The 14,416-nt window shown below is 48.8% G+C and overlaps 1 protein-coding gene across 1 annotated transcript in view; it reads left to right on the top strand.

Annotated features, from left to right (window-relative positions):
• WHSC1L1 (Wolf-Hirschhorn syndrome candidate 1-like 1) overlaps positions 1–14,416 on the top strand; it is a 33,378-nt gene that overhangs the window by 12,511 nt on the left and 6,451 nt on the right. The window contains 11 exon segments of the mRNA XM_010153356.1: positions 1,426–1,471; positions 2,039–2,169; positions 2,743–2,871; positions 3,539–3,665; positions 4,060–4,257; positions 4,778–4,948; positions 8,934–9,083; positions 11,258–11,414; positions 11,978–12,180; positions 12,628–12,740; positions 13,910–14,179. Of these exon segments, the coding sequence (XP_010151658.1) occupies positions 1,426–1,471; positions 2,039–2,169; positions 2,743–2,871; positions 3,539–3,665; positions 4,060–4,257; positions 4,778–4,948; positions 8,934–9,083; positions 11,258–11,414; positions 11,978–12,180; positions 12,628–12,740; positions 13,910–14,179 (1,695 nt within the window).

The following is a 14,416-nucleotide window of genomic DNA, read 5'->3' as shown; positions in this document are numbered from 1 at the left end:
AGAATGCTCCAGCTCCAGAAAGTATCTCGCTGAGGCTCGAAAGCAACCTAAGTGTTGGGCGTGAGGTGTCTGACGTTGTCCCTGAAGCCTCTTGTCCCGAGGTGTTGCGGCCTCCCAGTTTCCAAATGAGTTATTCTGTGTTTGTAAGTGTTTCTTAATTTAACGAAGGTATAAGAACCAACAATACGAATGTCATGGGTCCCGGTTAGCTTGGCTAGCCCAGACTATGAACAGGAAAGTGCTTTCCTCAGGAGAAGTTTATGACTGAAACCGAAACACAGGCGCACTGTGACGCGCACAACCTTGAATGTATTAAGTTATACTGAAAAAAAAGAAAATCTTACTAACTTCTTACAATTATGCAACAATATTTGTTACCCAAAGTCAAGTTTTCTTGCAACTGATTCCCAAATTAGTCTGCAACGACTTGGTATAAAAATTATAACTGGAACGAGTACAATTAATGGGAAAAACAAAATGTTAATGCTACTGTTACAGTGACTAGTGGAGAAATAAAAGTGATTGTTTAGATTTTATATTTGTATTACGAAATGTATCCTACACAAATCCTTCTATTGTATGTTTTTACCTATTGTACAACAAAATAAAATATTTTTTAAAAAAATTATAGAATAATCCTTAAATATTTACTAAATGTGTTTCTACATGCATATGTAACCCCACTGTAAAGCAATAACTTGTAATTCTTAACCTTAAAACCAGGATTTTAGGCAACAGCTTCCTTCTAGAGTTACCGTGCAGTCGCCAAATTGTCACGTGTTGCGTGTCCGTTGGCAGAGCAGTTTCTAACCTTCACCCTTCCCACGCAGGCTTGAGAACTGGACCCGCGTTCGCAGGGTTGTAAACGTGTCTGCTTGAGCGTACGCTGCCATTGAGTTCCCAGCTGTATAGAGCGCTGCAACGCTGTGCGCGGAGCCGTCCCGCCGGCGCCGGGCGCCTTGCAGCGCTCTATCCAGAGCGCGAGCTGCCAGGAGCTCCGGAGCGCATGCTTGGTGGAAGCGCCGTAGCCGGCAGTGCGTTGTCTCGCTGACCCGAGCGCCCTACCTGTGAAGGGGAGCTTGTGCTTACACAGGTCTGGGGTCTTACAAAAGCATCAGGGTCGGCTGCCAAAACGAACCCTGCTCCTGCCTGCTGGACTCGGACAAAGCTTTCCTGTTGTCTTCATGCCCAAAGGGAGCGATTGGGAAGGACCTGGCTAGCGAACGTGCGGCTGCCGTGGCTCCTGGTGTGCAGCGTAGGCAGCTAGGATTAAATCCAACAGGACGAGAAGGCGCGCACTGAGAAGGGGATGACAGACTCCATCTGAGTTCAGAGATGCTAATCGCTTAAACTTTAATGTTTTCTTTTTAATACTAGGGAGAAAAATTCCTCTGGTTTTAACTATGGATTTTCCTATTCAAACAGGTTGAAATGGTTCCACTGGCAGCAGTGAAGACAGGATTGCAGAAAGGTGAGTTACTTACGAAACTAAACTCTGTTGAAAGTTCCTGGCACCCCACCCTTCGGCAGGGGTTTTGTTCTGTCTAAGCTGCACAGGTCTTAACGCTTTCTGCTGGCGAACACGGTAGATGCTGGCCTTTCATTTCTCTTGTGAGGTTTTTTTGGGGGTGTTTTGTTGGTTTTCATTTGTGCATGGCTAGTTGGAAAGATGGTGTTTGCTAATGGGCTCTAAGAACATACTATCAGTCCTTATTTCTTACATATATTAAAAAATGGTCTTTGCCTAGCCATGTTTTAAGAATGAATGGTGAAGAGGTGATGCCCTGGGGGTTCATCCTCTGTCACAGCCAATTCAGTAGCTTCTCCACCACGTCAGCCTGTTCAGAAGGTTGTCAAAAGGTCATTTTAAGGTGGTTTTCAGTTAATTAGCTTTTCTGGGAGAACTAAACTAGTATCAAAGCTGCAAATCAACGTTAGCAAATAATATTCAGGCTGTCTCTCCTCTTTCTTCTTCCTTTATTAATTTTAAGCACAAATTGAGGACATATATTCACTAATCTCAGTATGTTGTGTTAAGGTGCCAGCGAGATTTCAGATTCTTGTAAGCCTTTAAAGAAACGGAGTCGTGCCTCAACGGATGTAGAACTGACGAGCTCAGCTTACAGAGATACATCTGACTCTGATTCAAGAGGACTTAACGATGTACAGGTAAAGGCATTTTGTTTCCCAGAGTTTGTCTAATCGGTCGGTTTGATGGGCTTTTCGGTTGCGCGTGGCTGAACATGTGTGTCTGTGCGTGTGAATAAGTACGTGCTGGATTTGCAGCAGATCTCGTGTTTCTTGCTCTCTGCAGAATAAAGCCTAGTCCTTTTCTTTCTAGTCCCCTCCGTTGTATCGGTGTGGAAAAGACACGAGCTTTCCTTGCAAGTTTTCCTACTCCTGTCTGGGAGAACGTTGGCTTAGAGCAGTGACTGGGGTTGCTCTTCGGAAAGTTGTTCAATTCCCGGGGAACTGGGGGATGCTGCTGTGCCTTGGTGTGAACCTGGGGTGTCTGGAAATAGAAGGAGGTGGATGTCTTCCTGGGTTTTTGCTTGCAGAGGTAAAAGCTCTGCCAGGAAGGCAGCACCCCTTGCGTGGCTGTAACGAAGTTCAGCGTTCGGGCACCTGCGTATCTCTTGATGTATCGCAGTCTTGGAATCCGCGGCGACGTGAATTCTCTCACAGCGTGGGTACCCCCTGGAAGTGCCTTGTTTGAGCGCCGTGGGTTTTTCCTCTTTGTAGGGTAGCTTTGGAAAACATTCAGACAGCCCGTCAGCTGCTGCCGATGCCGATGCTTCTGATGTGCAGTCGGTAGACTCCAGCTTATCCAGGAGAGGAACCGGGACAAATAAGAAGGACACCGTTTGCCAGGTAAACGATGGTACCGTAAAGAAATGACCACGGAAGATGTATCACCTGTTCCCGGTGGATTGAGCTGACAGACTTGTCAAATGACACTACTTTGTTTTAACCGTGTCTCATAATTCACCTTCTCGGTCAAAATATCAAGGCTTTTAGGTGTTTTTATGCTCTCGAAATGATTCTTAAGCCCTCCTGCCTGCCTGCCAGCTCAAAAGGTAGAAAGTGGTATCTAGTCCATACCTGTTAGCATAAGTAGGCAAAGTAGGTGCCGTTTTCTGCTCCGTTCGAAGGTTCCAGATGGTCGTTCAGGGTAGGGCAGAGTGGGAATTTTCCAGCGTTTTGGGGAGAAAATCCTGCAATCTTCTGGCCAGCTTCCTGGTCGCTAGTGAGGGAGCGGGCTGTTCAGGCGGGTGAGAAACCGAGGGATCCGGATGGATCCTGTAGTGCCTCTCCCATCTTGTAACAGCGGGAGCCTGGACGGAGAGGAAGCTGCAGAAAGTGCTGGGATGGCCTTCATCCCAGAGACTTTCCGGGTCTGCCCTGGGGGGTTCTCCTGCCTTGTCTCAGCTCTGAAGACATCTCAGCCAGTTCCTATCCTTCGTAATTTCTGGCGGTTGTTTGTGTGGAAGCCTGTGGGGTTCCCTCTGCTGCCTGACGAGCTGTCTGCTTGCTCAAGATCTGCGAGAGTTCCGGCGAGTCGCTGGTGTCCTGCGAGGGCGAGTGTTGCAGCGTCTTTCACATGGAGTGTCTCGGCCTGAAGGCAATGCCCGACGAGAAGTTCCTCTGCACCGAGTGTAAAAATGGTGAGTGCTCCCGTGTCTGAAAAACGGGGAGGGATTCCCCCTTTGCTCAGGAGCCGTGTTCTGCTCGCAGCAAACGGAGGTGGGAAGTTTCCAGGCTTTGGGAGGGGGGTTGGGTTATTCTATTGCTTTGTTTTTAACCCCTGAGGCCAGATTTTCCACTCTGCAAAAGGTTTATGAAGAGATTGTTAAACTGTTTAGGGTTTTACTCTGAAAAATGGACTCTTTTGTTAACAGCAATGCAGTTACTGGGGATTATAGCACCCAGCTTACCCCTTTGAAGGGAAGGAACTTGCGTTGCTCAAACCCATGTAACTCCGTTTGCTTCAGAATCATTTTTAACAGCATCTCAGAGTTGGCCGTCACAGTTGGGCTTCCTTATTCCTTCTTTTCCAAGGAGAACATACGTGCTTTTCCTGCAAGCTTCCCGGCAAAGATGTGAAGCGCTGTTCCGTCAATGCGTGCGGTAAATTTTACCACGAGGCCTGCGTTCGCAAGTTTGCCACCGCTCTGTTTGAGTCGCGAGGGTTTCGTTGCCCGCAGCATTGCTGTACCGCCTGCTCCGTGGACAAGGATATTCACAAAGCAAGCAAAGGTGAGAGCAGGGTGGGCGACCAACAGCAGGAGGAAGCTCACAGGCATCGCCGCAGGGAATATACCTCTGCCCTCAGTAACGCAGCAAGGGTTGCCTGCTTACCGAGGCCACTAATTCGACCTGTCGTGGGTGGAAAACCAGCCGGAGATGGCTCTTGGAGTGTGCCTGGAGCCGCAACGCTTAAGTCGTCTTCTGTGGCTGGGCGTAGTGGAAGTTAGTAGTGCAGGAGGAGTGATGGTTGTTAGAAGACAGTTGGTAGTGGCCTTCAGGAGAAAAGAATCTTTTCCGAAATCAACGAAAATAAGTCGACTAGAGGGATTAAAACCATGTGTTTTTTTCTTAACAGTTTAAAAGTTGAGCTAACTGTTGTGAAACTCTTTATTTTTCTTTAAGGTTGTAAATGTTTCTTTTTAATCTAGTACTCTGGAATAAACTCAGCCTTGCATCTGTCTGAGGTGTCTTCTACCATATCCTGAGCCCAGGGTGACGTGGTGCATTTTTCTGCGTTTATATTAAACAGGTCGCATGGTGAGATGTTTCAGATGTCCCATTGCCTATCACTCAGGAGATGGCTGTATTGCTGCGGGGAGCTTGTTTGTGTCATCCCACATTCTCATCTGTAGTAACCATTCCAAAAGGAATCACTCCTCATCAGCTGTAAATGTAGGCTTTTGTTTCGTTTGTGCAAGAGGTGAGCGCACTTGTTTTTTCCCGTTTTTATAGTTCTGTGGTCACTTGTGCAGTTCAGTGATAAAAATAATGTATTTCCTAAAAACCTCCTCCCTTAGGGTACTCTGGGGGTTAAATGCTGCCTGTGATTCTTTTGGTTTTTTGGTCAACAGTTCTCGTGAGACTTCCACTTGCTCTTTTGGTCCCTAATATTTGATATTCAGAAACAGCAGTAGGTACTCGGGCGGCCTGCTCGTTTTGCCAGTAGGAAAAAGAGGATGCCAAGCCCCCAGGTCCAGCCATTGCAAGCTGCGGATGGATGCGGTGGTATTACTCACTGTTAAGCAGAAGGGGATTCTTTCACCACTCACAAACTTAAAACTGTTTAAATTTTTAAGGCTAAAAGGTAGGATTTACTCATGCACGAGAAAAATTCACTTTCATTTCTAGCTGCCATCACATTGGAGAGCTTTGAAAGGAAAACATTTGCAGTAGTCTACGAGCAGGGTTCATGTCGGGATTTTCCATACGCCAAAATTCTCTTTTATTTTTCCTTCTTTTTTTTCACCACCCCCCCCACTTGTCATTTTATGGCTCTTAAGTCACTAACCTTCTGCCAGGTAGCAGGCTGCAGAGTCTCGGTGCATCAGTTGCTTTAGTCCCGCAGTGCAGAGATCCTCGTTCCGCAGACGAACGGCCGTGCCGTGGGTAGGCGCTGGAGGGACAGCATGGATCTGACCCCGTACCTCAGAGGCCTCTGGGGTGTAGTCTCGTCAGCAGCTTTGAGAGTCGCTGAGAAGGAGGCGCTTTCGCTTGTGCTCATTCAGCTTCGCCTTCTGTTTGCGAGGGCAGAGCGGGAATTAAAGATCTTTGAATAGGAAGAGAAAGATGGTGCCAGAATAATGTCTTTTCTTCCCCTTTCCTCATTTTCAAGTAATCAGGAGCCCTGACAAAGGGTCAGGTTTAAAATACTAAAAAGCCTGGAGGCTCAGAGAGAAGCTGTAAGTCTTTGCGAGCCTTGGGCAAGCTCCTCGGTGTGTAAAAGGTGTTTACCACGTGGTTCGGTGTTTCTGCTTCTGTGGGCTTATTTAAACACGCGGGGGGCACCCCGAAGCAGGGTCCGTGTGACGTGAATTGCATCGATGCAAACGGGCCATCGTGTGTCTCTGTGCTCCTTTGCTGGGGGGTCTTAGGTGGCTTTCTCCGTGGTGGTTCATTCTTGGGGGGAGGGTCGTTCCATGCAGAGATGCACAGGCTGAGCAGCGAAACCAGCCGGCTGCTCTCTCGGAAGCAGAGCTAGCTGCAGTGGGTGATGCAGCACCCTGTCAGCAGAGAGATGTGTTGGGGCATTCTGCTTCAGATGGGAACTGGGAGAAGACCCATCCCTGCCCTTCAGCACCCTGGTTTAACCAGGAGTTAACAGCCAAAAGCCCGGCTGGCACACACAGAAAGAAGTTTTCTAGAGCTAGAGTGGAACATTACACTCAATTTCGGTGGTAGATAGAGCAGTTGCACAGTTTTCAAGCACCTTGGGTTTACATTTGTTATCCTGGTTGTCCGGAGTCAGTCTGGCACCGGCATCAGACACAGGTTTCTCCCGGGAGAGTGTGAGTGGCAGGTTAGAGGTGTCTCTTGGCCAGGTCCAGCGGTCGGTGGCTTTGGTCTGCCCCTGTAAGTGCTAATGGGAAGAGTTCTGTCCAGTGGGGTGATGCCTTGTCCTGCTCCTCATGGGATCTGGGCCGCTGGAGAACGGCACGGCCTCATGAAAGCGCTCTGGGCGCCAGGGTGTGCATGGAAGGCAAGGGCAGGCGTCGGGCTCATCCTAGAGGCTTTGTTTCCTGCCAGTTTCAAAACACTGTTAAAGCTGTGGCGTCAAAATACCTGGCACGAAACAAAACCACTACATCACCGTCTTCGGAGCTGTGCTGTGTTAAACCTGCGGCCAGCCACGGCAGGTGCTGAAGCTGATTTACAATCCAGGTGCCACGGAAGAGCCTGCGTAGATTACAGATCTGCCGGGGGTGGTTAGACGCCAGTGAAGGTGGGTCGCCTGGGGAGTCGTCTTCTCCCAGTTTTGGCTATGTACTCTGTGACATGAAGGTGTAAAATAGGGACCTCCTGTGTCCCTTGGAAAGCTGTATGGAGAGGAACAGGTGCGGTTTGGTACCCGTCCTGTGTGTACGACACAGAACTCGGGGCAGTCTTGCTTTTGCGGAAGATGCAGACCTGCATTTACTTCTAGAACATAAATGAGGTGCAGCAGAAAATTGTCATGCTGCCTTCTTTTTTTTCTTCTTTTTTTTTTTTCCATTTGACGTTTTTGTAGTAATTCTGCTTACACCTAATCTAACTTCATCAGAGATGGGACTGCAGAAGCCTGTACTTTCTCCTGGCAGTATAAGTAACCTCTGAACCCCAGTAAATGGAATTTCCTGTCCCGTGTATTCTTCATGCCTTTGTTCGGAGAACTTTGTTACGAACCACTGCCACTGACTGAGCCCTCTGTGTTTTACAGCAGCTGTGTGCTTGTTCTTCGAGGAGGTTGTTGCGGGCTTGGTTTCTGCTGGGTGTAGCTGGAATCAGGAGCCAGTGTGCTTCTCCGAAGAAAGGCTGTGGGAGGTTTACGTGTAGCAAACTCCCCTGGCCGGGTTGAGTTGAATCCTCTCTACTCACCTGTGGTCGGGGGAGCGAGGCGAGGACAGCATCCGTGGCAGGAGCACTGGCAGTACCTGCTCAGCAAGAATCGGGGGACTGAATGCTCTAGAAATACTTGGGTGTGGATGTGAGAACGGTGTGTGGTGAGTTTTAGCTGATACCAGAAGGAGAAACTGCGTGCTCAGACCCAGAGCGCTACTCAGGAGGGAAAATGCAGAGATGAGACCCTCTGTAAAATGTACAAACTCGCTTACCCTGAGGTACTTGAAGTACGGAGTATTTTCAGACTTTCTCACTTTCCTGCAAAGCCCTTCATCGAGCACGTTGCAGTTCGCCTGATGCGTGCGCAGCTCGTACCTGCGTTAGGAGTCTCCTGCGGACGTGCTCCCCGGGTAGGCTGACGCCATTCTCGCAGCAGGTTTTTAGGCACCCCATGTCGAAAGCTGCTCTGCAGCACTCGGCCCTGCGTGTGTCCCCCAGGGAAAGGACTGGCGGCTCTCACGGTAGCTCATCCTTCCTGCTGCTGTGGGTCTGGGTCGCTCTGCTCTTCCCATGAATTTACTGGCCAGATGCGTCTGATCTGGAGCTGTGGGGCTCTCACCCCAGGCTGCGTGGCTGGAGGAACAACTCTTCTCCGGGGAGAAAGACAGAGAAATGCAAGCACGTCATTAGAGAGAAAGGCAGATCGGAGAATGGAGTGCTGGGCCGCTCCGGAGTAGCTGCGGGAGGGCAGGGTTGGAGCTTTCCTTCAATCCACCGGCGTAGGGCAGGATTCATCCGTTCTTTCCCCTCTGGTGCCTTGCAGCTCGCTGACACCCCCTCCCCCCTTGCTGTTTTTTCCCAACACAAGTCTAAAGGCCAAACTCTCTCCTAGATAAGGCCTTGGAGGGAGATCTGTAGTAGGTGGGACGGTGAGTTCTGGTACACGACCTCTGCTGTGTCCGTGTGGCCCCAGCTAAGAGCCTGACCTCGGTGCGGTGACCGTCACCCCCCAGCTCTCCGAACTAGCTTGCTGGTTTGCGTCTGGGAGGGAGGGCGGTCACGCAGGTACAAAATCAGCCGCTTTTCTTGTGCGTTTCTAGAAGCGCACACATTAAGGGTAAAAGCGCAACTGAGCTTCCACTTGGAAGCAGCTTATGCATCCGGTCGCCCGGTTGATGCAGTCTCTCCCACCCATAACCTCTTTCTTAGCCAAGACGCTTTCTGTCACTTCCTTTTTTCTCCATTTTACCCCTTTCCCCTGCACGCTGACATACGCATTAGAGGTGTTCATTTGATTTGTTCATTTCTCTCCTTTTCGGAATCATGGGTAGTTTCATTGCAGCTCATCTCTTTCTGTTTGTTTCGTATAGGGTTGGTAGTGCAGGACCATTCAGACCCCCTGTTCAGTTCATATGCCTATAAGTCCCACTACCTACTGAATGAATCAAATCGTGCTGAGTTGATGAAATTACCTATGATTCCTCCTCCTTCGTCAGCTTCCAAAAAGAAATGTGAGAAAGGTAACCAAAATAGTTTCTTTCTCTTTAATTTACTTTCGCTTTTTCTATTATTTCTCTCTCTCTCAAGTCAAACGAGAAATGTCTGCCTGGCAAGCACCACGTGTTGCTTTTCAGTGAACGTCACTCATTGATTGTGAGCGTGTGTCCATGTTGTTGGCTTTTCTTTTATTATTATTATTACTAAAGGGCTTAAAATAATTGCTGTCACTAAATTCTCCTTGAAAGAGGTTAAACCACTCTGTAGCTGGCCTAGGCCGTTGCAGCTTCAGGGAGGCGCCTTACACGGTGATGTGAAGAGGTGGCAAGCGGAGCCCCGCGCTGCTGCGGTTCAGTGCTACCGGGATGACGTCAAACGGCTTCTCCGCTTGACGTCATGTACGGAAGAAGAAGGGGGGGTGTTCTGCTTCAGGTCTTCTGGGGAGCTTAAGCCGAGCCTGAGGGAAGCAAGGGTTTTCCAGGGTGAACGAGGTGTCCGAAGGGGGAAGACAGCGAGGTTTTGCCTGCGTATGTGTCCGTCAGTTCCCCCTCGGCCAGCCTGGGACGGCCAGTGCTCCTTCCCCTCCCCGCGGGACGGGTAGGCGCTGCCTGGGCGGCGCTGCGCGCGGGAGACGCTTTCCGTCCCGGGCCGTGGAAGGCGGTGTGGGTGGTGCTGAGGCATCTCCGAGGGGAGAGAGATGTTGTCTGTGTGCCATGCTCAGATGTCATATTTTATTCCCCACAGAAATTTGATTTCCCGAGAGCGTTCAGAGCGGTGCCCCGTTAACCATTCCGAAGTTAGGTCACTTTTCCTAGATCGAGAGCTTTCAGTAGTTCCTGTAATTCCGGAAAACAAAAATTATTTTGAGCCCTCTGCTTAGCTTGAGCAACCTCTTCCTAATGCATCCTGAGAGCAAAGCGCTGGTTGTTTTTTCTCGCTTAGCCCTGGAAGGTTTGTGTTTCTGACTGTGTGTGATTTTCGCGTCTCGGCGTTCTCCCAGGCGGGGTAACGTTCCCGTGATTTACGCTGGGTCTGTATTTCCTCTGAAATGACCTTGGCCATAGAAACCAAAGTACTGGCAACTTCGACACTTTTATCATGGGTTTGGGGAGCTCGGAAAAATCCAGGTGGTTGGATTTCACTGGTTTTAGCAGAGGAAATACAGTGTTGGTCATGCAACCGATGTACCTAAGGAATGCTTGTTGTGACGTGCAACGATCAATTCACGCGGTGGTATTTTTGAAAGTCTGTAGGTGGACAAGATTTTCTGATGGATGTTTGAAAGTCGCTATTCAAACTTCTTTCCATACTGGGATTGAAAATTGCTTTAAGTACTCTCAAGTCTCTCCCAGATTTTCTGACTGGGACACAAAAACCTGTTGATTTTTTTTGAAAAAAATTAAATATCTCTAAAAAGGTGTGTATATATTTCACAGTTACATATCTGAGATACTGCAGTATGCGTAGAGTATCGAGTATGAGCCGCTGTGACTGCCGAGGGTGGCTTCGCGGTGTGCTGTGGCTCTCCACATTTAACACATCTGCCAAAATACAAGCCAGCCAGAAGGACTTTTGTCCAAATCAGCGTATACTTCAGAAATTCACTGCGCGAAGAGTTCCTTTGGGCGCAGGAGGAACTTCTGGGACGGTGCCAACTTGCCTGGTGTCTCATTCTGCATTCCGTACCGTGCTCGTGCCAGTAAACTTTCCGTGGGACTTCCTACAATTCTTTTGTGATGTCCTGGGTGCAGAAATCAACCCACAGGCTGCGGGGTTTGTCAGCCGCACTAACTGATCGCTGGGGGATTCAGTCACAACAATGTTGATTGAAAAAGTGTTTCTTAAAAATTTGGTTATTTTTCATCGTTTCGGCCGTCACCGAAGGAACAGCTGACGTTTTGGCTGTCACCAAAGAACCAAAAGGCGGTGGCGCTTCTCTCGGGTGCAGTGCTTCCCCTGGGAATGCTGCTTCTCCTGCCAGCTGACCGCATGTGTCAACAGTACCCAGCGCGTTGGACGGCTGCGCGGCGCAGCCTGTTTTTAACCAACATTGTTAAGTTTGACTCGATCCCTTTCTTTGGCCATTTATTTCTGCGGGCAGACGGGAATGTAGAATGGATGATTTCACGTGAATGTTGGTTGCAGGGGGAAGCAAACCCGTACTTCTATAAACCAAGCAGGGTTTCTTTGTTTAAAGGTGGAAAACTCTTGTGCTGTGAATCCTGCCCAGCTTCCTTTCACCCTGAGTGTCTCAACATAGAAATGCCTGAAGGATGCTGGAATTGCAATGACTGTAAAGCTGGCAAGAAGCTACATTACAAGCAGATCGTTTGGGTCAAGCTTGGAAATTACAGGCGAGTTGGCTAGTTTGGGTTTTTAATGCTCGGGGTGTTTGGAATGTGCTATAGAACTCCAGGAAGGTAACTCAAAGCAGCTCAGTCTTCGTAAACAAGAACTGGAACTACAGTAATTCATCCACTTTGTGTCAGACACCGATGCTGCCCTTGGAATTACATTCTCCTGCTTTTTCCAGGCGGTGGTGGATACCTGATTGCTCCTACCCTGACGCTCTAGAGCGTAATAGCGGTAGGAAAGCCGGGGGCTGTCTCAGAACCGCGGCGTCCTAGCTTGGCTTTGCTGTTGGTCACCTGCAGGAGTGCAAGCACTTATAGGTGATCCTAGAAACCCACTCTCATGCCGTGTGTGTTCTTAAAAGGCTTTTGCAAAACCGGGGGCGGGAACGTGTGTTTTGCATGGTGCTTCCCGAGTGTTGGCAGTGGCGAGGAGCCCTGACTGCCTAAGGAGGGAGCCCGTTTCTTTAAGAAGGGAAAACTGGCTTTTGTTTCTCAGTCCAGCTAGGCAAACGCGGAAGATAAATTCACGGAACTCACATTCCTCTTTTCTTTCTGCTTCTCAGGTGGTGGCCAGCAGAGATCTGCAATCCCAGGTCTGTGCCTCTCAACATACAGGGCCTCAAACATGATATCGGGGACTTCCCAGTATTTTTCTTTGGTTCACATGACTACTATTGGGTACACCAGGGCAGAGTTTTCCCTTATGTTGAAGGAGATAAAAGCTTTGCTGAGGGGCAAACTAGTATTAACAAGACCTTCAAGAAAGGTAAAATCAAACAAAGTTTATAGTGGTTTATGACAAAAATTCCACGTGTTTGTGTCTCCATCACCACTTAACCTGCATGGGAATATTCTGTGACTAGTGTTCTGTGTTCACTATGTAGATCCCTTGACTGCGGATAAAAATACGTTTCTTTCAGCGCCTACTCATTGTGTATTGTTGTGGGCAAGTTCAGTTCTTCCACAGACTGGGAAGTGTTAAGCTGGAGCTTGGGCTCCGCTGCATGGGATCATTGTTCAGTATCTTGGTACCTTCTGAAAAGTACCTGACGACAGACTCATGATTTACTGCAGTAACTCATCATTAGCTTGTGTTTTTGTGTATAGAGTCCTATTCCTAGCTTTAAAAACAATAAGTTGACATACATACCTGTGTATATTTGCTAACAGCAGCTGGTGCTAATTGCTTTCTATTTTGAACTCCCTTGCGCAGCACTCGAAGAAGCGGCAAAGCGCTTCCAGGAGCTGAAAGCACAAAGAGAAAGCAAAGAGGCGTTAGAAATTGAAAGGAATTCAAGAAAACCTCCACCTTATAAACACATTAAAGTGAGTTGGCTTCTTTCTTTTCCTATTTTTACTCTGTGGTGAGCAAGCTATGTATTTTAAAGCAATATTAGCAACAGTTCAAGCTTGAGGAAGTTCAGATCCATCATTTTGCTGTCCAAGAATCTTTTGTTCTCTGAGTACCATAAAACATTCTTTTAGCAGAGTATTTGTGAGAGATGGTTAACAGTTGAAGAACAGCTTTACCTAGGGTAGAATTTACTGTCTGCAATCTCATCTGGTATCTTAGTTACATGCTGGCTATTGCAACTTCCTACGTTTTGTTAACACTGCACTCGATGGTACTAGGAGTACCGAGTGCTCATCCTGCTGCAGAGCCTAACTCTTGCCAGCAATTTTGGACACATAGGACTTGGTGTTGTTCCTTTAATGGTTTTAGGTTGAGTTGAAGAAATCCCAGTGATGTTCTTGATAGACCCTGTGTGCTTTGAGCTCCTGAACCGGTAATTTGCCTGGGGGAGACACTCCCGCTGTACTGTCTGGAGTCATGAGTTTTAATGTTCTTCAGTGAACTTGCTTATAGTTGGCTTCTCTGGACAGTATCTGTCCCAGTTAAGTGAGCAGCAGTGGCAACTACCATCTGCCAAAGAGCACGTGTCTGCTGCTGAGTGGCAGGCAGTACATGCGTGACACCGTCCTTCCAAAGGGTCTAGGGGAAACATAATGATGTAATCATCATCTTCTTGCCTTCTCGTGTCAGTTGATGATTGGCCGCCAATGAAGCAGTCTTTGCTTTGTCTTCATCATGGGCTTGTTCAGCCTGGAGAAGGGAAGGCTCCGGGGAGACCTTAGAGCCCCTTCCAGTGCCTGGGGGGGCTACAAGGAAGCTGGGGGGGACTTTTTCCAAGGGCAGGGAGTGACAGGACAAGGGGTAACGAGTTTAAATGGAAAGAGGCAGATTGAGATGGGACATCAGGAAGGAATTCTTCCCAGAGTGAGTGGGGAGCACTGGGACAGGTTGCCCAGAGAAGCTGTGGATGCCCCATCCCTGGAAGTGTCCAAGGCCAGGCTGGATGAGGCTTGGAGCACCCTGGGCTATGGAAGGTGTCCCTGCCCATGGCAGGGGGTGGGGCTGGGTGGGCTTTAAGCTCCCTCCCACCCAAACCATTCCATGATTCTGTGATTCACTGTTTTTTTCCTTCGTTCCACAGTCCAACAAGGTAATAGGGAAGGTTCAGATTCAGGTGGCTGATCTGTCGGAAATCCCTCGCTGTAACTGCAAGCCGTCGGACGAGAACCCCTGCGGCCTGGAGTCCGAGTGTCTGAACAGGATGCTGCAGTACGAGTGCCATCCCCAGGTGTGCCCCGCGGGAGAGCGATGCCAGAACCAGTGTTTCACCAAAAGACTCTACCCTGATGCTGAAATCATAAAAACTGATCGACGTGGATGGGGTCTCAGGACAAAAAGGAGCATTAAAAAGGTAGAATTACACAGGGCAATTGCTGAGGTGGCCACTGGTGTGGTTTTATGTGAAAACACTGCAACACTGTCCCTTAAGCAAATACGTAGAAAAACTTCAGCCCTTGCACACGAGGTTTGTGTTCCAAAGCCGTGGAGCCTCTGCAGGTGACGCGGTAGTGGTGGCATCTGCTGCTTGACAGACGTGTCATAGCTGTGATCCTGACAGAAGAAAAGCTAGTCCCGCCTGATGGTGCGT

This window comes from Eurypyga helias, unplaced genomic scaffold, assembly GCF_000690775.1.
Source record: "Eurypyga helias isolate BGI_N326 unplaced genomic scaffold, ASM69077v1 scaffold43476, whole genome shotgun sequence".
Classification (NCBI taxonomy): Eukaryota; Metazoa; Chordata; class Aves; order Eurypygiformes; family Eurypygidae; genus Eurypyga; species Eurypyga helias.
Note: the sequence above shows the minus strand (reverse complement) of the source record. Positions and strands in the feature narration are given on the sequence as shown.